Source organism: Cyprinodon tularosa, unplaced genomic scaffold (genome assembly GCF_016077235.1).
Source record: "Cyprinodon tularosa strain WSP-4 unplaced genomic scaffold, ASM1607723v1 ctg719, whole genome shotgun sequence".
NCBI classification, from domain to species: domain Eukaryota; kingdom Metazoa; phylum Chordata; class Actinopteri; order Cyprinodontiformes; family Cyprinodontidae; genus Cyprinodon; species Cyprinodon tularosa.
The window spans coordinates 313,684-340,290 of record NW_024039473.1 but is presented as its reverse complement, the minus strand read 5'-3'; the positions used below and the strand labels follow the sequence as shown (position 1 = coordinate 340,290).

General features: G+C 39.7%; 2 protein-coding genes across 3 annotated transcripts in view; one reads left to right on the top strand and one right to left on the bottom strand.

The window, feature by feature from the left end:
- The window catches only part of LOC119772597 (calcium/calmodulin-dependent protein kinase type 1D-like), a 39,108-nt gene extending 24,962 nt beyond the window's left edge, over positions 1-14,146 (top strand). The window contains exons 9-13 of one of the 2 annotated variants that reach the window (XM_038269057.1): positions 5,904-5,982; positions 6,064-6,151; positions 8,740-9,080; positions 13,557-13,644; positions 13,724-14,146. In XM_038269057.1, the coding sequence (XP_038124985.1) occupies positions 5,904-5,982; positions 6,064-6,151; positions 8,740-9,080; positions 13,557-13,620 (572 nt within the window). In that variant the 3' untranslated portion in view covers positions 13,621-13,644; positions 13,724-14,146. Of the gene's footprint in view, positions 1-5,903; positions 5,983-6,063; positions 6,152-8,736; positions 9,081-13,556; positions 13,645-13,723 lie in introns of both variants that reach the window. The other variant, XM_038269056.1, reaches the window with a different exon arrangement.
- A 5,076-nt stretch (positions 14,147-19,222) lies between these two features.
- si:ch1073-15f12.3 (laminin subunit beta-3) overlaps positions 19,223-26,607 on the bottom strand; it is a 47,780-nt gene continuing 40,395 nt past the window's right edge. The window contains exons 18-23 of the mRNA XM_038269064.1: positions 24,387-24,531; positions 24,099-24,306; positions 21,312-21,453; positions 21,044-21,220; positions 19,772-19,931; positions 19,223-19,582 (exon numbers count right to left, since the gene is read on the bottom strand). Of these exons, the coding sequence (XP_038124992.1) occupies positions 19,443-19,582; positions 19,772-19,931; positions 21,044-21,220; positions 21,312-21,453; positions 24,099-24,306; positions 24,387-24,531 (972 nt within the window). The 3' untranslated portion in view covers positions 19,223-19,442. The remainder of the gene's footprint in view (positions 19,583-19,771; positions 19,932-21,043; positions 21,221-21,311; positions 21,454-24,098; positions 24,307-24,386; positions 24,532-26,607) is intronic.

Sequence of the window (26,607 nt, the reverse complement as noted above, 5' to 3'; positions counted from 1 at the left end):
GGTGACTAACATCAGGTGTACAGTCTAAAATTATTGAATAATATTTGCAGTCCTTGATTTCTGCCACCATTACCTCAATTATTTTGTCACTGACACACTCTATCAGCTCATTCTGGATAGTCTTACCCAGGTACGTGTTGTGCTGCATTCCACTATCAATTCGTCTGATGTGATCTTTTAACACAGGGTCAAATTTTGCCATCAGTTCCACCTCTTTAAGGAAGTTCCCATTGTTGGCCTGATGCAAAGTATCAACAGACCCCCTGAGTGCAAGATTTCTCTCTGCCAAAGACTGAATGATACTAATCAAACGGATAAGAACATCTCTCCAACGATTTCTTTCTGCATCCAAAAGGGCCATTTCTGTTGCATCAATAGTCTTCTGCTTAGAAAGACGGAGGGCAAAATCTTTCCACTTTACCATATTATTGCAATGATCTTGACTATTTTCATGCTGTTTCAGCAAAGCACCTACATTTACCCAATCACACAGTCCCTCTGATGACAGCTTTGTGGACTTTCTTGAAAATAATTTGCAACAGAAGCAGTAAACTGCATCACTTTTCTTTGAATAAATTAGCCAGCTTCGCTTGATTTTTTCCCCATTAACTAATTGTCTGTATGTATAGTGGTAGTGAAAGCTTCGTCCATCTGATCTCTTGGGGAATGTAGAGGTGTCACTGATTGGCGCTGGCCCTCTTCTTACCAGATCAGTCCTTTCTGAATCTGAGAGGAATGCTGACCATTCAGCTGGGTCTATTGGAGGAGCTGTTGATCCATCTTGATAGCTGGAGCTTGTTGGGGCAGTAGATGGGAAATCTATAGCAGTGGGTGCAGATGTAGAAGGACCTGTAGGGACAATAGATTACATAAAAAAGAATAAAATAACATAGCAGAAAATTTTATTGTAAAGCCAACACAAAACAAAAACTTAGATTAACAGACCTGTCATGCCGGCTGAGTTTGAAACCAGTGGATCAGTAAATGTAGGTGCTTGTAACTGCTCCTCGCTTTCAGTCACATGTAAGTGCTCCTCCCTTGATGTCGCTTGTGCAGTGGATGAACCTGCAATGATAAAACAAACAAAGAAAAAATAAAGAAATAAATAAAAAGCTAAATGTTTCATGTCATATTAACAGGCTATGTAACCATTTGCCATCAAGAAAACCCTCACTTGCTGCATCATCAGCTGTGGAGGCACTGACACTCAAAACAGTAGGGGCAGGTAAAGTTGGTTGTTCTCCAAAGTACTTCAATAGTGTTCCTGGGAAAAATAGCATTGCATAATGCATAGTTTTTATTTATTTATTTATTTATTTATTTATTTCGAACAGACAGCAAAAACAATCAAGAAAGAAAAAATTTAAATGAAACAAACTTAAGAATAAAAATATAAAACAAATTATTTTGCCCATGTGACATGCAAATTTTATATTTTCTGTTCGAAAAGGAGCAGCTAGAAGATACATCTTATAATGTCCTGCCCCTTTCCTACTTGTCAATTTATCATCAATTAACTGTCAAAACATCAAGAAACCAAAAAAACACTTGTTTCCATTCCACATGATGTTTAGCCATGTACAATTATTTTAAGTACTATTTATGTCATCAATTACATTATAGACTATTAAACAGTCATCTTATATAGCGTATTTTGAAATGAGCTCGGTTTTAATCAGTTTTTTAAATTGGTTTGCATTTATAATTTTTTTAAACTCGTCATTCAATCCTTTCCAGATATTTACTCCACACACAGATAAACAAAAAATCTTCCTGGTTGTTCTAAAGTGTTGTTTTTTAACGTATCCTTCACCTCTTAGATCATAACTCCCCCTCTCTGTCACCAAACATTTCCTGTATATTGTGTGGAAGTTTTTGATTTCGGACCTTAAACATGAATTGTGAAGTTCTAAATATTACCAGGTCCCAGAATTTCAGTATATTTTATTTGATAAATAACTGATTTGTGTGTTCCCAGTATCCCACTTTATGGAATATTCGGATTGATTTTTTTTTGTAAAACGTAAAATGGTTGTAAATTTGTTTTGTATGTATTCCCCCAAACTTCCACACAATATGTTAAATGTGGTACAATAAGTGTTTTGTACAAAATAAACAAAGATTTGTGGTCCAGGACGAATCTAATTCTTATAACAGCAACACTTTTGGTTATTTTAGATTTTACTAGGCTGATCTGATGTTTCCTGCTAAACTTATCGTCTAATATGACACCCAAGAATTTTATTTCATGTACTTGTTCTAAATCAACACTTTCAATTGATATTTTAATTGGATTGTTTTCCTGTTTTTAATTTTTTCCGAATATCATGAATTTGGTTTTATCTAAATTTACTGATAATTTATTGTAGAATTAGTTTATTTTCCCATCTTGCACTACAAGAAACTCCACACCTCACCTAACAATTCATATTCTATTGGCAAATGAGGCATAATTGCCATATGGTAAAAACTTAACATTGTGATCTACTGCAGCCTAAATATGAGGAAAGCACCATGTTAATAAAACTGCACTCTATTTTCATTTTTGGTATATTTTCTAATAAAGATAAATTACCATCTCTCACCAAAAATCTTAGAGCAGAGAGCGCATGTGCTTTGTCTATTAAGTTAGTAGATTCATTTTAACACAAACAACAATGCTAGCTAAGCTGGCTGCTGGCATCTGTGTTTTCTCCAACTTAAACCGATATCTATCCATCCATCCATTATCTTCCGCCTATACGGGGTTGGGTCGCGGGAGTAGCAGCTTCAACGCGAGGCCCAGACGTCCCTCCCCTCCGAGGGGATTCCCAAGCAGGCGTTCCCAGGCCAGGCCAGCCGAGAAACATAGTCCGTCCAGCATGTGCTGGGTCTCCTACGCCGATATGTATCAACACATAAAATACACACCTACCTAAATAAATGTATATTAATAACGGGTAATATTTCACTGTTAATGGTGATGGATGGCTGATAAATATCACGACATGAGTTATGATGACTAGCTAGCTGTGCTGCTGCTGCACAAAATATAACGGTCAGTAAATAATCATGCAAACATACCTTTATCTTGCTCTTTTTTCTCTTCCTCTTTCCTTTTCTTTTTTCTTTTTTCGGCACCAGAGGGATAAATCCTTTTTTGTGACATGGCTTAGACTTGGTTATTAACAGGTGCGCGCCAGTGTGAATTGTCAATGCAGGCGCGCTGCATACCGTGAGCTGTCTGCGGCTGCCGTCGCGAAGTGAATGCGCATGAGCAGTTGTGGACAAATCAGAATTTTTTTTGTCTTGAATTTTTTATTTATTAATTGGTATTCATCATTTATATCACTTGTTTAAGTTATTTAAATGTAAAAAAAAAAAAAAAAAAAAAAAAAAAAAAAAAAATGGACCAGGGCCTGTTCAATCATTTTTGCTTGGGGCCCCCTGGCCACCAGGGGGCCCTAAGCGGCCGCTTAGTTCGCTTATGCCTCGGGCCGGCCCTGTGGCCGATACTGCACAGCCAGGTATCGAGTATTGGTATCGGGGCCAAAAAATGGCATCGGCGCAACACTACTTTCTTCCAGCAAGGAAATCCAAAAGACAGCAGAAGATAGTTATGTTGTTGGAGTCTCTGAAAAACTCAAGAGGATTTTCCCCAAACACAAAATCCCAGAACATTTCAAACCAAACAAAACCCTTAAACAGAGACTAGTGCATCCTAAAGATAAAACCCCAGATCTAATCTGAGCGGAGTGGTGTCTGCAGTAACCAAACAACCTCTGCACAGACGCATGGCCCAACACAGAAGAGCGCCCTGCTCTGGACAAGACTCTGCGGTACATCTACACCTTATGGACAAAGGACATTCTTTGAAGGACCAGAATGTTCACATTCTGGATAAAGAAAAGTTTGAGACGGGCATGAAGGAAGCCATCTATGTTAAGAGAGAAAAAACAACCTTAAAAAGAGGGGGTGGACTCAGATTCCAGCTTCCAAAAACTTACAATTCAGTTATTGAGTTGATTCCTACCAGGTATCACCACAACACCCCCACCCCATCACAGAGGAACAAAGCACCTCCTCTCTTCAACCGGTGAACAATCCCCCCTTTAAAGGCACACTATGCAACATTTTTCAGTTAATTAATGTGTTCCATAACGTTTTGGATGATTAAATGAGTCATTTCAGGTTGAACAAAGGTATTCTCGGCCGCCCTGGTGGTCTGTGGGGGAAATACCGCACTTGCAATTGCAGGAGCCCTCGGCCCGCACCCACAGGCTCAGAAGTCTCGCGAGAGTCGGTCTTGCTTTACGGCGAGAACTGCTACACCCCCCAGTTAAAAGCATGCTTGTTGCTAGCACAGTGGCGATCTTTGTGCAATTTTGCTGCTTTCACACCGGACGCAGCAAAATCGCGTCTGCTGCTTCATTTTTGCTGCTTGTACCAGTTAGTTCTGACGTGCGGCTGAAGCAGCTTTGCTGTTCTGGCTGCGCGGTGCAAAAGTGTGTCTGACGCGCGTTGGGCGGAGCTTCATTATCCTTTCTCTGCCTTGCAGCTATATTTGCTGAGATCAGTGGGAATAAAGTAGTTTTAATATGTTTTTAAGTGAGAAAATCCACCTGAAAACGTAATCAGTGCAGTCAGTTCATCCAGATTACCATCCTGCCTTCCAATGTTATTTCTGTCGGAGCCGCTCAGACCCCCACATACCAGCGGTGCGCCGACAGAACGAATCCCTTCATCAGCAGCCTCTGGCCGGGTCGCCTCCTCGCGGTTCACCGCGGCAGCTGGTAGGTGTTTTTCATCTAAATAATCCAAACTGCAGGCAGCAGGATAATAAAAGCGAACATATTCTGCTGGCAGATTTCTACATTTTAAGTTAATTTAGGCGTCAATAAACTGTTTCAGAGGAGTGATCATAGCGCTCTGATCATCAGCGCTGTGTCTCTCTCCCTGCCAGCTCCCAGATCAGCTTCTCTGATTGGTTGACGCGGCGCGTCGAGCAGCAAAAATTCAATTTTTCCATCTCGAGCACCAGCGCGTTTGCGGCGCGTCAGATGCTTAAACGCGTCCGACGCGCTGCGCATGCTGCTCAGACGCGCTGCGCCTGCTGCTCAGACGCGCTGCGCCTGCTGCTCAAAGCGCGCCGCGGGACCTTTTGCTGCGCCTTGACGCGCGTCAACCATTGACTTTGCATGTAAACTCGCTGCTTCTGTCGCGCCAGCTGAGTCCAGTGTGAACGCAGCATTAGTCATTCGTTGCGTTGGCCTGTCTGCTAAGCTCAAAACAACCGCGCCTGGCTTGACGGAGAAACCAGGAGAACAGCTGTGCATATTTACGACAGTGCACTTTTACTTTCGCCCTCTGGGGGGAGCCTCGCTGGAAAATCAACACCGGTTGCATAGTATACCTTTAACGACCAACCTTTCACAATCATAGACAGCTTTCAGGTATCACAGGCTTACTATGGAACCAAAAGACCTGCTCGTCAATACAAGGCCTTGTTTTTGGTCCACTATATAAAGCCTTAAACTCAATGCGAATCCAGACATTTTGAATTGAGAGAGCTTCCTGGAGGGGAAGCGAAATGTCTTCAAACCTCGGAAACAAAGTCCACTTTTACGGAATCTGCTGCAAGTTATTTTTAATTTAAAGAAGTTTAAATTTCGATGTATGGTCAAATGAACCCTTTTTTCTTTTAAATGTCTAGGTCTATCCATGTCAATGACCAACCTAACTTTAGCCATTCTTGAACCTAAAACTAATCTGAGTATCGTGAACGGCTGCTGGGCTACACTTTGGACGCCCCTGCTCAAAGCATTGAATAAAAACTGCTATGTTAATGGCTGCAGGGGCTTAAACGTGTCGCTGTTCACATAGAGCAGTTTAACGAGTAACTTTTTCACCTGGTTTGTTAACAGCCAAAGACTTCATTCGGAACTTGATGGAAAAAAACCCAACGAAGCGCTTCACCACTGAACAGGCACTCCGACATCCCTGGTGAGTTCCACACAAACAGCCTCTGTGAGCTTATCTTTTGGTTTTTATTCCTACTAACATATCCCACTCATATGATATCAGGATTGCTGAGCACACGGCCAAAGACCTGGACATCTATCAGTCCGTCTGTGAACAGATGGGGAGAAACTTTGCCAAATCTAAATGGAAGGTTTGTGATGCTGTTGTTTTCTACTTTAATGCAGCAACATTTCCTTTGATCAATTAAAAGTGTACGAAGAGTGATAAAAAAACTGTTTGCTACTTATTGTGATCGACCTTCTAAAAGGCTCCATGTTTGATTTTTTTCTCATGATTCTGGACAATCCATTCATCAAATATGAGAACTGATCCTGGGTCTGGTTCTGCTGGAGGTTACCTCCTGTCAATAGAGCGTAATTCCTACTCACTTGCAGCAGAATTCTGGCCTTGTCTGGATTTTTGAGCATCTTTCCAAACACCGAGCTGAATAATTTGAGCGCTTATTTCATGTAAGCATATCACCAAAGTGTATTTGATTATTAAGGGAAGCTGTGGCCCAAGGAGATCAAGTAATTGAGTTATGATCAGGAAGCTTTTATTCCTCACTGAGGTATCATGATGACTCGAACCAGTAGACATGTTACGATAGTGTGTTAAGAAATAAAGACGCAAATGAACTCTAAAAAGAAAGGAGAAGAATCAAACTTCTTGTCAGTGTTCAGTCCTCTGTTATACAGTCGGAAATTTGTCTACATTTCTATTGCTAAAACTACCAGCAATGTTGAGAAGACGTTTTCCTGAGGCAATAGTCCAGGAAAATGTTTTCATATTTCAAGCTTGGATTCATTGGATGCATCAGAGTACTCTTCTTTGTAGCTTGGGTCTAAATCACCAGCTTATTGTGATATGAGGTTAGCCAATATCACAGAGTCTGTCCAATACCATTTCCTAGGGATGCAGGATATTGGGATTTTGGCCGATATCCGATATGCTGATATTTTAAAACTCATGTAGCCGATAACCGATATCGATACCGATGTTAAAGCTGGACAAAAATAAGTAGTCATTGAAAATAGCAGTTTTGTTATCCATTTCTGACACTTTGAAAAATAATAAACTCAAATATATTTTCATATGCTGATATCAAATAGATTTTTAAAAACGCGGTATCGATCTATTTTACTTTCAAAATCTGGTGAAATTTCATCGTTCCGTTACAAACTCGTGATATTTTGCAAATTCTTGTGAGATTTTGTTAGTAAAATAGATCGATACCGCGTCAATATATCAACATATAAAAATATGGCAACATTTGGTGAATTTTCGGGGGATTTCGTAGCATAACGATGACATATAGCAATATTTCATTAGTAAAAGAGATTGATATGGTGTTTTTAAATGGCAATTTATCAGCATATGAAGATATTGGGATATTTTAATGGATCAACATTTTTTCCCTCATCTTTAGAAGTTTTTAAGTCTGTAAAAAAGAAGTTTTTGAGGAAGAAGTAGTAGTATTTTTTTATTTTAGACTTTAGAAACTCAGAAGCTGATCAAATATCGGGTTAAATATCGGTGGGGGGGCCGATGTCATTCAGTTTTAAGGCCGATACCGATAGGGGGCCCATTATATCGTGCATCCCTACCATTTCCCATCAGTTTACTCAGCACCTTTGCGATCAGTCTATAAGACATCACCTGCCCATGTAAGACAGTTACCTACATTACTATCATCTCGCAGAAACAACTCATCATTTAAGCCTTTCAACCTCTAAGCTTTAACTGGCACCAGGCAACAGATTCCTTCCAAATATAGAAATGATAATAATCAATAACCTTTTCTCTATAGTCGCGTGCAATTTGGATTTCAAAATAAAGGCATATCTTAAAGATGATGGTATAGGACTTATTTTATAGAGTATTATATTTTCCAGACTATAAGCTGCCACTTTTTTCCAACGCTTTGAATCATGTGACTTATAAGAGGTTGTGGCTTTTCTGTGGATTTTTCCCAACCGCCAGAGGGGGGAAGTCAGAGTTTCATTTAGCACTGCTACCTAGCTAGCAGCAGGCACGACGGAGAACAAATGTCCTGGATTCCCACATTTTGACATTTATTTGCCACATTTGCTGACGGACCAAAGAAGAGACTGGGCTCAACTCCTAAAAGTTCAAATAAAGAGCTGATGAAGCCCCATCTTCCAGTGGAAGCTCTTACTGCTGTAAGCTAACAAGCTAACAGGAACTAGCATTCTTCTGTCTCCTTGAACCCCAGTCGACCTCGGCAGATGATCGCTCATACCGAGTCTGCTTCCGCCTGAGATTTCTTCCTTTTTAAAGGGATTTTTCCTCTCCACTGTCACTACAAGCATGCTTAGTATAAGTTGATGCAATTAACTGGTTTTCCTTAGATATCAATTTGACTGAATGATCTGGTTGAATTGCATCTGTAGTGCCTTGAGATGACATGTGTTGTGAATTGGCGCTTTATAAATAAATATAGAGGCAATTGAATTGAACTGAATCGAATTCTTCGTCCGTACTCCAGGGACTTTATACAGAGCTCCCCCTACAGGTTTGGTGGGAGACAGTTTGCTAGATATCAGCAGCAAAACAAATAGTGGGCGTGGCTTATAGTGAGTTGAGCTCATAGTCCATAAAATATTGTACCCAAACAAAAAGATTGGTGTGAAAAATAAAACAGAACAAAATTGGTATTCTGATATCAAGTAATAATTTACATGGTAATTTTTATGTGTTTGCATTATCCCACAGCAGGCCTTCAATGTAGCCTCAGTTGTCAACCACATGAGGAAACTACAGCTTTCCCACACAGAGGCATACCCATCACCCCTCCCTCTACCCAACATCGTAGTAGAGTCTTCTCTAGAGTCTGACTCAGAGCTGCTAAAACCCCGCTGTGAGAAGGACGCCCCCCTGGATTCTAACGGGAACCCTATTGTGATGGCTCATCATCTATCAAGCACAACCACAGAGTCAGGCAGAGGGATCTGTCCATCTCTTATCTCCATCCACAGCCAACCTGGAGGCGCACCCACTGCAGAGGGCGCCCATAGCTTCCATTCACAGGATGACACCCATTTTAGACCATCTCAGAGGTGAGACCTACTAAACTTTTCCTGTTTTTCAAATTAAAGAACAAAAACAGTGTGTTATAGAAATACTGAGACATTAAGAATTAGATTTTTAGTTGTGAGTTTCTCTATAAATTACAGCAAGTAAAGAAACAAGTAATCCACACTGCTGGTGGAGATTCTCCGTCATCCAGGTCGTAGTCATTCCAAGACGTTAAAAAACAAACCACTGCTTTACAAAGTTTGAAGAGGTTTGGCTTCCCATGCAGGAAGCTTTCTCAGTTCAAAATGGTATAAAGAATAAATAATAAAGAATGAATAAAGAAGATAGGTGGTTTGAAATGGGTGTGAATGAAGGCATTTATGTTAAAAGAGAAAAACCAACCTTAAAAAGAGGGAGGGTACTCAGCTCTTAAAAACCTACAATGAAGCAATACAGTGGATTCCTTGCCAGTACCATCTCAACCCCCATCGCTATGCAAGGGGGACAGAAAATAAAAAATAAAAGGTCAGCCAGTCCAACAATGACCGTTAACGACTGCCTTTTCAGAGGAATGGGCCATTGGGTATTGCAGGCCAATAACGACCTCAACCACTCCCATTATTAAGGGTTGGAGCAGGTTTTCCCGTTTCAATCTGCATGTTTTTGAAGCCATTACCAGGTTTTTGTTGGGGCTACTCTATAAAAGCCTGAAACTCAACAATAATCCAGAGATTTTGAATTGAAAAAGCTTTCTGGATGGGAAACTTGGAAAACAAAGTCCAGTGGAATGTTTTTTAACCTTGACTTTTTGTAAGTAATCCACACATACAAAGGAATTAAAGCTAATAAATCTACAGATGAAGTGAAACATTTGAATGGCATTAGAATGCATTTTCAACCAACTTCTTTTGTTTTGGGTACAACCAAATCATTTGCACTGATGTTTCCTTGATTATATGATGTCTGCTGGTCTCATATGATATCTCATCCACAGCTTTTGGTATTTATGATTGGCCGTGCATTTGTTGGGATAATGTTGGGTTGATTGTTATTTTCGACAGAAATCAGTTAATTCCATCCATGTTCTGCTGCTTGTCCGTCATGGTCACTGGTAACCATTTCTATGGGCCTTTCGCCCCATTAAACTAGCCCCATCAAACCGATCCGTGTCGAGTTCGGACTGAGCTAGGATCAGATAACCATGCAGAGCTTGGTTCTTACGACCATTAACACATCACAATAGTACGGTTCCTCACCTCCTATTGGCGGTTGACGATACTACAGCTCTCAAAGTGGGAATTACACAAACAAAAATGGCTGGATAGCGTCTTCTGCCCAAATTTCAATGAGAGCCTCTGTCTCGGCCTCATCCCAGGCGACACTGCGCTCTTTTGATGAACAGGTGAAGAGATCAGTGAATTGCAAAGACGGACACACTGGGAAACCTGCAATATGAGTCAGCTGTCTGTAAATAGGAGATGAGGCGGTCTGCTCATTTTCTCTTTCTTATCAGAGAACCGAACCACAGATGAACCGTGCCGAGCCCTAATGTTAGACTTAGACAACTTTTATGGTCATTTTGTACAGTGTAGTGTATATAAAATGAAATTTTATTTTGTACAGCTTTCATGACACTTCCACTCCAAAAACTGTAGTGGTGATCAAATTTAAACAGTGTGGGAGAAAAATATGGTGCTAAAAGATGCATTGATATGGAAGGGCTCTCTAAAGGGCTCTCCTCATCCTCCGCAGGAAGTCCAAGCGCTTAAACAATGTAAATGACTAAGTACCTCAAAGTAGATTCTTTGATCTGTGTGAATAGTGAATGTTGCTACAGGCAACCTTTACTATTTATGTGGATTTATTTTTTGTTGCAGCTGCATTTCATCTCATTCACAGCAACATCATTAATGTTCTTGGCTTAGCAGCTCGTTTGTTATGAGGCTGTTCAGCAGAATTCCCATATTCTCAGTTATCTTAGTGGGTTCTTATTTATCCTCTATTTTTGGACAAACAGCTCTCTTAAAAGCCCCAGGATTTGTATTATAAAGGAAACAGAGATATCCTTCTAATCATCAGTTTTCTTTCCCATTGCTGTGGAAGCTCCTCCACAATCAGCCTGAGAGAAAGTGCACCTTAAGTCCAGTGGATGGTGGCGAGAATAACATTCTTTTGGTTCTCCCTTTACCTCCATGCCAACTGGCTTTAAGTAAATCCTTAAGCTTAAAAAGTTAAACATAAAATTTTTTATCAACCTGCATCTGGCCAAAGTTGCCTTTTAACTGTACAGGTGCTGGTCATAAAATTAGAATATCATGAAAAAGTAGATTGATTTCAGTAATTCCATTTAAAAAGTGAAACTTGTATATTATATTCATACATTACATACAAACTCATATATTTCAGATGTTTATTTTGTTTAATTTTGATGATTACAAATGACAACAAATGAAAATCTCAAATTCATCATATCAGAAAATTAGAATATTGTGAAAAGGTTCAAAATTGATGGCCCCTGGTGCCACACTCTAATCAGCTAATTAACTCAAACCACCTGCAAAAGCCTTTAAATGGTCTTTCAGTCTAGTTCTATAGGCTACACAATCATGGGGAAGACTGCTGACTTGACAGTTGTCCAAAAGACGACCATCGACACCTTGCACAAGGAGGGCAAGACACAAAAGGTCATCGCTAAAGAGGCTGGCTGTTCACAGAGCTCAGTGTCCAAGCACATTAATAGAGAGGCGAAGGGAAGGAAAAGATGTGGTCGAAAAAAGTGTACAAGCAAGAGAGATAACCGCACCCTGGAGAGGATTGTGAAACAAAACCCATTCAAAAATGTGGGGGAGATTCACAAAGAGTGGACTGCAGCTGGAGTGAGTGCTTCAAGAACCACCACACACAGACGTATGAAAGACATGGGTTTCTGCTGTCGCATTCCTTGTGTCAAGCCACTCTTGAACCACAGACAGCGTCAGAAGCGTCTTGCCTGGGCTAAAGAGAAACAGGACTGGACTGCTGGTGAGTGGTCCAAAGTCATGTTCTCTGATGAAAGTAAATTTTGCATTTCCTTTGGAAATCAAGGTCCCAGAGTCTGGAGGAAAAGAAGAGAGGCACTTCATCCACGTTGCTTGAAGTCCAGTGTAAAGTTTCCACAGTCAGTGATGGTTTGGGGTGCCATGTCATCTGCTGGTGTTGGTCCATTGTGTTTTCTGAGGTCCAGGGTCAACGCAGCCACATACCAGGAAGTTTTAGAGCACTTCATGCTTCCTGCAGCTGACCAACTTTTTGGAGATGCAGATTTCATTTTCCAACAGGACTTGGCACCTGCACACAGTGCCAAAGCTACCAGTACCTGGTTGAAGGACCATGGTATCCCTGTTCTTAATTGGCCAGCAAACTCTCCTGACCTTAACCCCATAGAAAATCTATGGGGTATTGTGAAGAAGAAGATGCAATACACCAGACCCAACAATTCAGAAGAGCTAAAAGCCACTATTAGAGCAACCTGGGCTATCATAACACCTGAGCAGTGCCACAGACTGATCGACTCCATGCCACGCCGCATTGCTGCAGTAATACAGGCCAAAGGAGGCCCAACTAAATACTGAGTGCTGTACATGCTCATACTTTTCATGTTCATACTTTTCAGTTGGCCAACATTTCTATAAATCCTTTGTTTTTATTGGTCTTCAGTAATATTCTAATTTTCTGATATGATGAATTTGAGATTTTCATTTGTTGTCATTTGTAATCATCAAAATTAAACAAAATAAACATCTGAAATATATGAGTTTGTATGTAATGTATGAATATAATATACAAGTTTCACTTTTTAAATGGAATTACTGAAATCAATCTACTTTTTCATGATATTCTAATTTTATGACCAGCACCTGTATATTTAATTTAATATAATATCCAGGTCAATCTCACATTTCTACAGCACAAACTGAAATGTTTTTAGTGCAAATATTATTTATCGAAGTCCATATCCACATATGCATACCGTAAATCCTCTAATATAGGCCATTAGAGGTACATCTTGGTCCAGGCCATTATTAGAAGGAGGCCAGAATTAGAGGCAAACATTTTCCAGCAGCTGCAAATTTTCTGCACAGCAATACAAAAAAAAAAAAAAAAAGAAAGACACAATGGAATCTTGACCAAACTGACTTGCGAAAAGAAGATTAATGGAGATGTTCTGCCATCACAGCGAAATTTTATTTGAGGAAGGCAACCAGTATCATATATTTCAAGGGAAATTTTAACGCTGTCTGGTTACCACCAGACCTACCGCTAATCATGTGTCTTTCTGATCAGAACAATTGTGTAAGGCCACTATGATCTCTGTGTAAGGATGGGACTTCCCATGCTAATGGCTTGAATTCATTAGCAAACATTGCCCCCCTGTGGTATTTGTATGTTACCACAGGGGGGCAAACATTCCCAGGATTAAAATGTCATAATGAGCTTTATTTTGGTGTAATGAATTCTGGCTGTGTGCTGCTTTTCAGCTTGGATGTTGTGGCTCAGAGGAAGGAACAACCGTTTCAGTCTGGAGTCTGCACGCTCATGTGACGAACAGAATCACCTCTAATGAAGGTAAAATCTCCTCACTGCTCCCCGAATTCCAAGGAAACTTTGTTTCCACCATTTTCACACACTTGATTTGTTTTTGCAGCTTGTTCTATGAATCCGTGAGCCTCGTCCTCATCAAGCCACCTGCGACTGACTCCATCATGCTGTTTGCTGCAGATAACGAGCCCATTTAAGTGATATCTGTGACTACAGATTCAGAGACATGATGAAGGGCCAGAGGGACATGCTACTCACAAATATGCACAAAGTCATGCATTTATTCATTAAGAGTTTATTTTCATATGTAACATACCCTTGAACTGTGTTTAGACACAGAGTTTGTTTAGGCGTGATTAAAGCAGCATTTTCTAGAACACTGGTTCTCAAAGTGGGGGGGCAGCTAGTTCAATTGCATGGGAGGCTTGGGAGAAATCAATTATTACCAGTTTTGATAAATATAATTTTTTTGATCTATTGATCGTTGCTGAAATAAACAGTTAACAAGTTTAAAGGAAATAATAGCTGTCTTTGTTGCAATATTTCATTTTCTATTGCAAAAATGTAAGTCTAAATAAGTTTTTTCTTTTAATTAAGTGAATTTTTTGTTGAACTGAGGTAAGAGAGACATTTTGCCAATGGAGCAAGACAATTTACATTTAGAATAGAAAATCCATTTATTGTCCCACAGTGGGGAAATTATATAAAACTGCACCTGGAGAATTAATAACCAATATCCAGCTATGAACATTTTTACAGTAACGGATATTTGAAAATAGCAGCAACATCAGAGATGTGCAGAATGACAGCAGCAGGTTATTTAACTGACTGAGGTAGAAACTGCAAAACCAGCATGCATGGAACCATTTACTGAGGTTGTTGGGAACAGTGGTGGTTCTAGAGTCTTCCAGCTGCTGGGAGGAAGGATCTGTGATAACGCTCCCTGGTGCATTTAAGGTGCAGCAGTCTGTCACTGATGGAGCTCTCCAGTTATTTGAAATAAGAAAAGACAATTGCTGTCTCTTATTTCAAGTGCATATTATCTAATTATCTTGTTTTAAGAGTTAAAAATTTGGGTCATTCTTTAAATGCAGGGCCTTTTGGGTGTCAACATTTGGGATTTGTTTTTTTGGCAGATTATAAGATTTACTCTTGAAAACAAGGCTGTACACTTGAACATATATCCAGGTAACGTCTTCCTATGGGCGACGACTTGAAGGCACAAACTAAACTGTTCATCATTTATCATTTATGGTACGCCAGCATTCAGAACATGGAGGCCAATCACTGTCCCCCAGACATCTGCGGTTATATATTTTTTGAAACAAAGCGGATTGTTTTTACTTTTACAAATAAAAAAGTGGGGACAAGGCAAAAAAAAACACACACAAAACAAAATAAAATAAAATGCAGAAAGTAGGTGTCATGTCCTTAATTATATAATAGACCATAGTTTGTATTTAATAAGAACTCTATATATTATAAAACATCTTTATATTTACAGAAAATACGGATTGAGATGCAAAAGGCACCGCATTATAAAGAATGACCGACTCATTCCACTGGCAAACTATCTCATTTAAGGGTAGATAAACTTCATTTAAGAAAGTTTTCCTTATTTCTAGATCATTTTTCCAGTGCTGGGATTATTGGGGTGTGTAAAAAAAAGGCCCAGCCAGAAGTCTGAGATCCACCGCTTCCGACGATGTTTTCACTTGTAACCGGGATTCATTCGAGTTATTAATCTGCTAGTCTGTCCTTTGTGAACGCAGCTCTATTCATCTATGCTGTTTCAGGTTATGCTGGGAAACCATTGAAGGCCAGTATAGAGATATTTCCTCAGATTTTTAATCCCGCTTTATTTTGTAATCTCAGATTTCAGTTTTTCACACACAGCCTCAAAATAATGACCTGATTATTTTATATCACTGTATAAAAACAGACACACACAGTGTTTCTCTATCCTTGTGGGGACTTTCATTTGACTCCTGTTTTTTTTCTAACTCATTTCTACAGCCTGACTGTGACACTTACCAGTTAGGTTTAGGGTAAGGGTTTAAACCTCACCGAAGGCTTTAAATTACAGGTTTAAACCTAATTTAAGGGTTTAAATTATAGATTTAAACCTAACGTAAGGGTTTAAATTATAGATTTAAACCTAACCTAAGGGTTTAAATTATGGGTTTAAACCTAACCTAAGGGTTTAAATTAGGGGTTTAAACCTAACCTAAGGGTTTAAATTAGGGGTTTAAACCTAACCTAAGGGTTTAAATTATGGGTTTAAACCTAACCTAATGGTTTAAATTACAGATTTAAACCTAACCTAATGGTTTAAATTACAGATTTAAACCTAACCTAAGGGTTTAAATTATGGGTTTAAACCTAACCTAAGGGTTTAAATTAGGGGTTTAAACCTAACCTAAGGGTTTAAATTGGGTTTAAACCTAACCTAATGATTTAAATTACAGATTTAAACCTAACCTAATGGTTTAAATTACAGATTTAAACCTAACCTAAGGGTTTAAATTATGGGTTTAAACCTAACCTAAGGGTTTAAATTAGGGGTTTAAACCTAACCTAATGATTTAAATTACAGATTTAAACCTAACCTAATGGTTTAAATTACAGATTTAAACCTAACCTAAGGGTTTAAATTATGGGTTTAAACCTAACCTAAGGGTTTAAATTAGGGGTTTAAACCTAACCTAAGGGTTTAAATTATGGGTTTAAACCTAACCTAATGATTCAAATTACAGATTTAAACCTAACCTAATGGTTTAAATTACAGATTTAAACCTAACCTAAGGGTTTAAATTATGGGTTTAAACCTAACCTAAGGGTTTAAATTAGGGGTTTAAACCTAACCTAAGGGTTTAAATTAGGGGTTTAAACCTAACCTAAGGGTTTAAATTAGGGGTTTAAACCTAACCTAAGGGTTTAAAATATGGGTTTAAACCTAACCTAATGGTTTAAATTACAGATTTAAACCTAACCTAATGGTTTAAATTACAGATTTAAACCTAACCTAAGGGTTTAAATTAGGGGTTTAAACCTAACCGAAACTCATTTCACACCCTAGCCTAAAACAGCATTATTAGCTGTGCGATCAGGCATTGGTCCTCATGAGGAGCAGCCGGTCCCCACAATGTTTGAAAAACATGAACACATGTGTTCAGTGTTGTTTCTCAACATAAAATGTTTTACAGACCAGGACATGCATCTGTGCTCTGTGTTACTGCTAATGCTAAAAAATGCTGATGTTTTTTTGTTTTTCTGTCTCTGTCTTTAAAGCTGCTCCTCTAACGAAAGTCATTAAGTGCCACAAGCCTGTGGAAAGATGCTGCTTCCACTAGAGATGCACCGATCAGTTATTTCTAGATTAATTCATATTTTCTGTGTTTTTCTTGACCTGCTAAAAAGTGTTTTTACAGATTCCAAATTTGGATTTCCAAAATCAGTTTTTTTTTTAAATTCATTTAAGATTTTGTGCCATGGATGGCCTCCCACCATGCGTTTATTGACAGACCTAACCCCTTATAGGGAAAGTCCACAAAGGCATCGAGTAGAAACCAAGCAGAACTTTTCATCTTCTTCCTTCAGGATGAAATACTTCCGGTGTTGTCAGAACATCCTTGGGTTTGTTTCAAGAAGCAGGTTTACTGAAAACTCCTTAAGTTTTCTAAACCCGAAATCGGGTAAACTCTGAGTTTCCTCAACCACTGTTTCAGTCACTATAAATATCAAAATGGCCACTTTAAATGTATAACTTAAAGGTGCAGTGGGAGATCTTTTCTGACGCCCTTTTTACCACGTGGCTTAAAGATCTCCACACAGCCGCTTAGCCAGCAGTGAAATAGAAGCTCTGGAAGTAAAACTAAAATAAATGGTCCCGCTACAGTGAGAAATCAATGAATAAAACACGGTGTGTGGTCCAGTATTGGTTCCTGACATGTCAATCATGGTCGTCTGCTTGTCCCTCCCCCCTGAGACATGAACGAATCAACCCCCAGTGCTTGTGCAGAAGGCCATGACTGGAAGCTAGCCAGTATTATGCTACGTTCAAACCTAAAGCAGCAGGAGCAGCAAAAACGCACGTTCTGCTTCATTTTTGATGCTTGCACCAGTTTAGTTCTGACGCTCTGCTAAAGCATCTGTGCTGCTCTGGCTGTGCGATGGAAAAGCAGGTCTGATGCGTGTTGGGCGGAGCTACCCTATCCTTTCTCTGCCTGGAACAATGGCGGCTATATTAGCTGTGATCAGCGGGTAGAAAGTAGTTAGAATCTATGTTGAAGTGAGAAAGTCCTCCTGAAAACATGGTCTGTGCAGTCAGTTCATCCAGATTACCATCCTGCCTTCAAAGATTATTTCTGTCGTAGCCGCTCAGACCCCCACATACCGGCGCTGCGCTGTCACTGGGAATCCCCAGCAGCAGCCCGGTCGCCTCCGCGCGCTTTGCAGCGGCGGCAGGAAGGCATTTTTCATGTACCTAATCCAAACTGCAGGCAGCAGGATAATAAAGGCGAACATATTCTGCTGGCAGGTTTCTGCATCTTAAGTTAATTTAGGCGTTAATAAACTGTTTCAGAGGAGTGTTCATAGCGCTCTGCATCAGCAGTGCTGCGTCTGACTCCCTGCCAGCTCCCAGATCAGCTCCTGCTGCTGTAGATGCGCTGCAGACAGCATGCGTGTTCATGTGTTTTGAAGACATGGTTTCGAGGGGTGGACTGAAGGGGGAGGCATGGTTATGTATGTTCAAAAATATAGCTTGCTGGAACCGTTTTACCAAGATCTCCTACAGCACCTTAATTCTTACTACTTTACTCTCTAAAATTCAGTTTCTGCTAGAAAAATGTAATTTAGAAAATATATTACAGTTCAGTCTCAGAGTTCGATTTTGATCAGGAAGAATCTTATTTTAGTGATTTACAAATGGAACAACAGAGAGGAGAGTAATTTGAATAAATGTAAGAACGGCCTGCCATAGAGCAACTCGAGCAACAATCTCTTTCACCATCTTCCCCTCCTTTGCAGATGTAGCACTGTTTCTATGTCTTCAACACGTTCTCTATTTTTTTCATTCTGTATTAAAATCTCTAGTTCCAATGGGGTGAAATAGGCACTCTCTGTTGCCGTGGTGATTAATTGAATCTGTGCTATACTGATAACGGCTTTTCATACTTGTTACACACGGGCTAAACTAAGTGGCTCTTCTTAAGAGTTGATTGAACTAATTCATAGCAGCCACTGTGAAACTGAAAACTTGGAGTTCACTACTTTAGGCTAGATCAATTTAGAGTTGCAGATTTGAATCTGAGTTTGTTAAACCTGCTTCTTGAAATGGACCCCTGGTGGTGTCTGCTAATTAAGAAATAATATTATTCCTAATTTTGGAGAGACTGTTGTCAGTGGAATAAATCATCCGGTTTACGACAGCTGTAGATTTCTCGGTGCATCCCTGGTCAGCACTAGTCATGCCATATAAGACTGTATTTTAACATACATGACAGTTTTTTTATTGTTTTCATGTAATATATATGTTATCTAATGCTCCTCCCGTTTCTCTTGGGAAAAAAAAGCATTAATAAAGAAAATAAACTCCAAACGGTTTAGGTTTCTCAGAAAACTACCATTTATTATAAAAATGTAAAGACAAAAAAAAATAAATACTGTCCCTTTTTTTCCAACAGTGGAGCGTAGCTCAGAGTGAAACGCAGAGTAAGATCTTTCAGCACAAAGAATGATTTTCCTGAAAAAAGTGCGATGCAAAGAGTGCAAATATAAAAGATGTATGTTATAACGATCAGAGAGCGCTGGTAGGAGCGGGTTTAATTCTGACAGCTGTGCAGCTTCTCCGTTTTAGATCGAAGAGTTTTCAAGATGTCTTGAAGCTTGGCATCGAGTCCCTCAAGCTTCGTAGACTTCTGGAGGATCTCTTCCTGGAGTCTTCTGAGAGAGTCTGCTTTTCCTAAAAAAAACCCAGCAGGGATGATGTCACAGATTGAGAATGAATTATACTTTCTAAATGATACTTCTGTCATTATGGCACAAAACTGAAAACATTTACAGCATCAATCTGCAACTTAAAAGGTAACAATTGACAAACAGAAGTTTGTCACAGTTCATGATAGTAAAGGAATAAAATTTCCTTTGTTACCTTGCAGGGAATCTGTCATATTCTGCGTGGTGTTGGCCAGATCTACAGCTTTCTCCTGCAGTTTCTCCAGTTTATCTCCCACAGGGTCCGTCTCTCCAGTCCCTCCAGTATCTGCTTTGTCTTTAAGTTGACCAACTTTATCCTCCAAATCTTTCAGATCCTACAAAATAAACAAACATCCATCAGTAAATATATAAGAATATTTATCCTCATTCTCGAGGATGGAACAGTGATTTCTTCTGATCCTAAATGCAGATGATTTCCTCCTGACTTGGTGCTCTGTGGGGCAGAGAGTGAGGAAACCACATGGGATCAGTGTTCTCTCCCATTTGAGGGAAGAGACTCAAACTTCAGCCTCTTTCCACAGAAAATAGGGGGTTACCGCATGTTTTTCAAAGATGGGTCGACCCGCTAACAATTGGCATTTGGGTCCCTTCCCATTGGCAAAAAAAACTGTGTCCACTGTTTATGTGTGGTTAGCAGGTATTAGCCTTTTATAAGACAAAATGTCTTATAAAAGGCTAATACCCTCCAGTGTCCTCCATATTGGATCAGTCCATTTGCTGCACATGTTCAGAAAGGTCCAAACAGACAGCAGCAAACCATTTGAAAACAAACCATGCAAAGAGCAGTGTTGCCAACTTAGCGCTTTAGTCGCTATATTTAGCCACTTTTCAGACCCCTCTAGCACTTTGATTTCTAAAAAGCTCCTAGCGCCAAATCTACAGACTTTTTTCTGCTACTGGAGACTTTGGAGACAACATCTAAAAGCAGCGAACTCTGCTCTCCAGAGCGAGTAGATTGGTAACCCCGCCTCCTGCTCTCCTCTATCTTGTCTGCTGTCATGATTCATGCAGCTATTATTTCATCCAAATGAAAAATGGAGAACAGAGAAGCAGATCATGGCTTGTCTACAGTGAAAAGAAGGACTGGGTTATTTACTTTGGCCTTTTTGGAAACACAGGAAGGAGCAATCAGCTAAGTGAGCTTAGTGCTTGGAAAAAATCTTTCATTCCTTTAGAGACAGCATGAAAAGTCAGCTGAGTACAAAACATAGAGAGGAAAACAAGAAGAAAAGGGACAAGAAGAGAGGGACACAACCTAGAACAGATAATGGATGTCTATTCTATTAACATTTATCTATCTGGAGAATGGGTTGATGTGTTATCTTTTTAATTTGTTGGGCCCCCAGCCTGTCTTTGCCTAGGGCCCCACACACATTTCCTAACCCCCCCCCCTGGGTTTAGGTTATTATTTGCTGGAGGAACGTACCGGCTCTGCAGCGGCTGCCTTTTCCACGGCTTCCCCTGCGTCCTCCAGAGCATCAGGAGCCTTCTGCTCTGCGTCCTGCAGCAGCTCTTTCAGTCTGTCTACCGTTTCCTTCATTGGCGGCATCAGCGCTCCAGTATCGTCCAGAGCTTTCTCTGCTGGCGTCAGCTGGCCTTCAGCCTTCATCGAGGAATTGAATCAATTAAACAGTGAGGGGAAGTTTTTCTTCAATTGATGAATGAATGTTAAACTGAGGGTTTAATCTTCCTACCTGGGTCAGGTCTTTGTTCAGGTTCTGGATGAGATCCATGCTGTCCTGCAGTTTTCCCTCCAAGTCAGGGAAGGAACTTTTCTTTGAATCCAAGTCCTCCAGGAGTTCAGTGACGTCATCCTTGGCTTCCAGAGCCTTGTCCCTGTTAATGTGCCACAGTAACAGTTTTCCCACTCATTAACACGTTCATCATTTATTGCTTTAGCTTTCGTAAAAAGCTGCTCTGTGCAGCTCCATAAACGCTGGTTACAGATTCAAACATAAGGTGCCGAGAACAAGTTTATATAAATTCTAACTAGCTTAGCAGCAGAGGCATCAAGTAACAAATACTTCATTATATTTAAGTAGAAATTCTGGCTATCTATATTTTATTGGAATAACAATTTTTTAGACAACTTTTTACTTTCTACTCCTTACATTTTAAAAATAGAGTCATTAGTTTTCATTTAAGTCCATTTTCATTATGGCCTGTTCGTATTTAAATAAAATAAAAACCATCAAAATAATTAGTTTCATCCAGACAATTAATTTCTTTGTGGTTGGACTCGGTGCTGCCCCAACCTGTTGTTCACCAAAATAAACAGCTATTCAAGATGATGCAAAGTTAAAAGTTACCATTAGTTATAAAACTGAGAAAATAAAGTCTATGGAAGTTATCATCCACAATTGTAGAAAAATGTTCCTTTAATAGGGTAGGGGGGGTTGTCATTACCCGATCCATACCATCAGCTCATTTGCGCGTGCGCAAACAGAATAACTTCCGGTGGCAATATTTCCTTTTTCTTACTTTTTTATTCTTTTGTATTTTTTAGAGGCATGGGTTCCTTTTTGTATATCTTTGTATTTTCGTCAATATTGCATTTTCTAAAAATAAAAAATCAGAAATACATAAAAAAGTTCAATCGCCTTGTGATAGTTACTTTGATTGCTCTGAGCATGCGCAAATATACGTCACACAGCGTATATATTTAAATTTGTTTAAATATTTGATTTACTCTGTACTGAACTATGCACTCCAGCAGTACTGATCCCATTAATGGATTCATTTGCTACCTTTCGTGACCTGCAGTTTTTCATTGATAAGGGAACATTTCCCGAAAATTTGGATTTTTATTCCAGAAAAATGACGTCAAGCAATACAATGGACTGCTGCCATCCGGAAGTTATTCTGTTCGCGCAGGCGCAAATGAGCTGATGGTACGGATCGTGCTACCGGTACGGATCGGGTAGCAACAGGGGTAAAGATTCTGGCCTTAACAGTTTTTCCTGCATTACTTTTACTTTTATACTTCAAGTAGTTTTAAAAATGTGACTTTTACACTTTTACTGAAGTTGTTCCTCTAACATCTATAAAAGTGTTTTTAAACAGCAGCATTTATACTGGAGGAATAAACATGAATATTTAGTAAGGAATTGTATTGCACTCACCTAAGAAAAAAATATCAGACAGCTTATCACAAAATTACAAGTTAACTAATGCTCTCAATATAATGAGATTTTATCTCACACACTGTAAAAAAATCAAAATCTAGGTAAGTCATTTCTTTAAATAATTACCTGCTTAAAAATCCTAGATCCTGAAGGAGTAAAGCTGAGGTCCCAACTTCATGCAGCAGGTCAATTTATATGACTAACTAAAACCAACATATTAACGGTAGGGATGCACGATATTGGGATTTTGGCCGATATCCGATATTTTAAAACTCATGTAGCCGATAACCGATATCGATACCGATGTTAAAGCTGGACAAAAATAAGCAGTCATTGAAAATAGCAGTTTTGTTATCCATTTCTGACACTTTGAAAAATAATATACTCAAATATATTTTCATATGCTGATATCAAATAGATTTTTAAAAACGCGGTATCGATCTATTTTACTTTCAAAATCTGGTGAAATTTCATCGTTCTGTTACAAACTCTCGTGATATTTTGCAAATTCTTGTGAGATTTTGTTAGTAAAATAGATCGATACCGCGTCAATATATCAACATATAAAAATATGGCAACATTTGGTGAATTTTGGGGGGATTTCGTAGCATAACGATGACATATAGCAATATTTCATTAGTAAAAGAGATTGATATGGTGTTTTTAAATGGCAATATATCAGCATATGAAGATATTGGGATATTTTAATGGATCAATATTTTTTCCCTCGTCTTTAGAAGTTTTTAAGTCTGTAAAAAAAAAGTTTTTGAGGAACAAATAGTAGTATTCTTTTTTTTAGACATTAGAATCTCAGAAGCTGATCAAATATCGGGTTAAATATCGGCCGATACAGGCCGATACCGATAGGGGGCCGATTATATCCTGCATCCCTAATTAACGGAGCTGTTGACAAGTTTCCACGTATTGTCATATGGCTGCATGTTTACTCATCCCAGGGTTACAGCTGGATACTTAATTGATGTAGCTGAAAACAGGAGCGGAGCTCCAACACACATCAGGTCAGACCTGGAGAACTGTTCAGTGGAACAGATGCAGATATTTTTAAGAAGTGATCATGAAGACCAGTTTCTGAGAGAAGCTTCATTACCGGCTCAAGTAATCATGACCAAATATATTGATAAAATATTGTAATTATTAGATCTTACCTCGTAATTAATTAATAATTAAGAGATACCTCTAAGCTGTCTGATTTTTTTGAAGGCATTACGCCTTCCTTAGTTTAGCAATAACCTGCATGCTAACCCCAAACTCTCCCATCAGTGAAGGAGAGATAATTGCTTGTTTTTCACTTCCTGTTACCGTCTGATGCGTTTTCTTTGCGGTATAAGGGCTCACCTGGCCTCCTCTGCCTCCTGCAGCAGTTTCTTGGCTGCTTCCAGCTGTGGTTTTGCCTCCTCCAGAACATTTACGGTACTTGGTAAATTTGCAGCCAGCTTTTTAAGCTCCTCCAGTTTTTCCTTCAGCTCGGGCCGACTGATGGGCGGCTTGGCCTTCAGGATGAAGTCACTCACCTCCTGGACCTTGGTCAGGTTGGAGGATGGGTCTAAATGCAAAGAAAGGTTTAATATTTGACCACAGTTTCTACCCTGACCAGTCCTTGCAGCCAGGAATTACATTATTTACCTGACAGAAAGTCTTTGAGCTCTTTAACAACGTCCCGTGTTTTCTTTAAGTCCTCGTCCAGCTCATCCCTGGCCTTCTTAGAATCATCAGCCAGGTCCTTTGCTAATTTTTTCACCTGATCTGTTTCCTTCTGTGTCTCCTGAAGCTGTAGAGAGAAATAAAGTTTAGATAAAATAAGCAGAAGGGAAAAGAATTGTTTTTGCTTTGCAGCAAAGCTGCTCTGCAAAAAAAATTATAGAATAGAATTCAACTTTATTGCCATGATGCTACACTGCAAAAAATTACAATTTAAATAAGTCAGTTTTTCTTACAATATGTGCATTTTTTCTTGAATTGAGGAGGTAAGTCAGACAATTTGCCAATTGTACAAGCCAATTTACATTTAAAATAAGAAAAAATAATTGCCCTCACTTATTTCAAGTGCATATTATCTAATTATCTTATTTCAAGAGTAAAACTACTCATTCCATTGGCATATCGTCTTATTTGTCTACTCAAATTAATGGTAAATTCACTTCATTTAAGACATTTTTGCTCATTTTTAGCTAGTTTTTGCATTGTGTCACAAGTTCAAAGCAACGTAATCCACTGTCTGCTTTTATTGCATCCCTTTGGGGAGCAGAGGGCTGCCATTGTGCGGCGCCCGGGAGGCAGTGTGGGGTTAGGGCTCTTTTCTTAGGGACCCAGAGTGGTATTCTGGGAGTGGGGCTCGAACTCAGAACCTCAGGACTCCAAGCTCTAACCACCAGGTCGCCACTCCCCTAAATAAGGTATAGAGGTATAGAATAAGTGCATTTTCTCTTAAATTAAGCAGGTAAGTGAGTTTCTTTGTCAATGGCTTCCTGTTTGGACCTGTTCACTTCCTGTTTGGATTAACTGAGTGTGCAGCTGTTCAGAGGATCTCCATCTGAAGTTAAGTTATTTTCTCTGTGATATCTCTGTATCTAAGTAACTCTAACTGACTACTTTAAAACATAGCACCTTCTGCTGCACTTTTCTACTGAGCACTTGTCAGTTTCACACGGTTTTATTTCTGATAGCAAGAAGTAGCTAGCCTAGGCTAGCGCTAGCTTAGCATTGCTATGGCTTCTCTCTCTCCCTCCCTTGACTCTTTTCCAACTCTTCCTTCTTCCTCTCCTCTCTCCTGCTCTCTGTGTCAGATGTTCAGTTATTCCTCTGCCTCCTTTAGTGATAATGGGATGTGTAATAAGTGTAGTATTTTTGTAGCTTTGGAGGCGAGGGTGTCAGAGTTAGAATCCAGGCTTCAGGCTGTTGAACATCCAGGAGTTAAAGTAGGCCCCCCACGTAGCTGTCCTCCAAAAGTGCCTGAGCAGCCAGGCGATTGGGTAACTGTACGCAGAAAGCGTAGTCGTGGATCTCTGCCCACTGGTCACCACCAACCCGTTCACGTTTCTAACCGGTTTTCCCCACTCAGTGACACACCCACTGAGAAGCCCACTCTGGTGATTGGCAGCTCCATAGTCAGAAACGTGGCATTAGAGACACCAGGGACCATAGTCAAATGTTTGCCGGGGGCCAGAACGGGCGACATCAAATCCTACCTGAAACTACTGGCTAAGGATAAGGTTAAATACAGTAAGATTGTTATTCACGCTGGTGGTAATGACACCCGGTTACGCCGATCGGAGGTCACTAAAATTAGTGTTGCTTCGGTGTGTAAGTTTGCCAAAAAAATGTCGGACTCCGTAATTTTCTCTGGTCCCCTCCCTGATCTGACCAGTGATGACATGTTTAGCCGCATGTCGTCATTCAACCGCTGGTTGTCTAGGTGGTGCCCTGAAAACAACGTGGGCTACATTAATAATTGGCAATCCTTTTGGGGAAAGCCTGGTCTGATTCGGAGAGACGGCATCCATCCCACTTTGGATGGTGCAGCTCTTCTTTCTAGGAATCTGGCCACATTTATTAGTCCTCCAAAACCCTGACCACCCAGGGTGCAGACCAGGAAGCAGAGTTGTAGTTTAACACACATCTCTGCAGCTTCTCTACTGTTACCCACTCTTTACTCCATCCAGACAGTGTCTTGCCCACGACCAAAATCTAATAAATTAGCAAAGATTCCCAAAGGAGTAAATCATGATAATCTAATTAAAATCAAAATAACTCAAATTGGGGAAAAAGTTAAAACAATTAAATGCGGTCTGTTTAACATAAGATCGCTTTCCTCTAAAAGTCTACTAGTTAATGACTTGATTTGTGA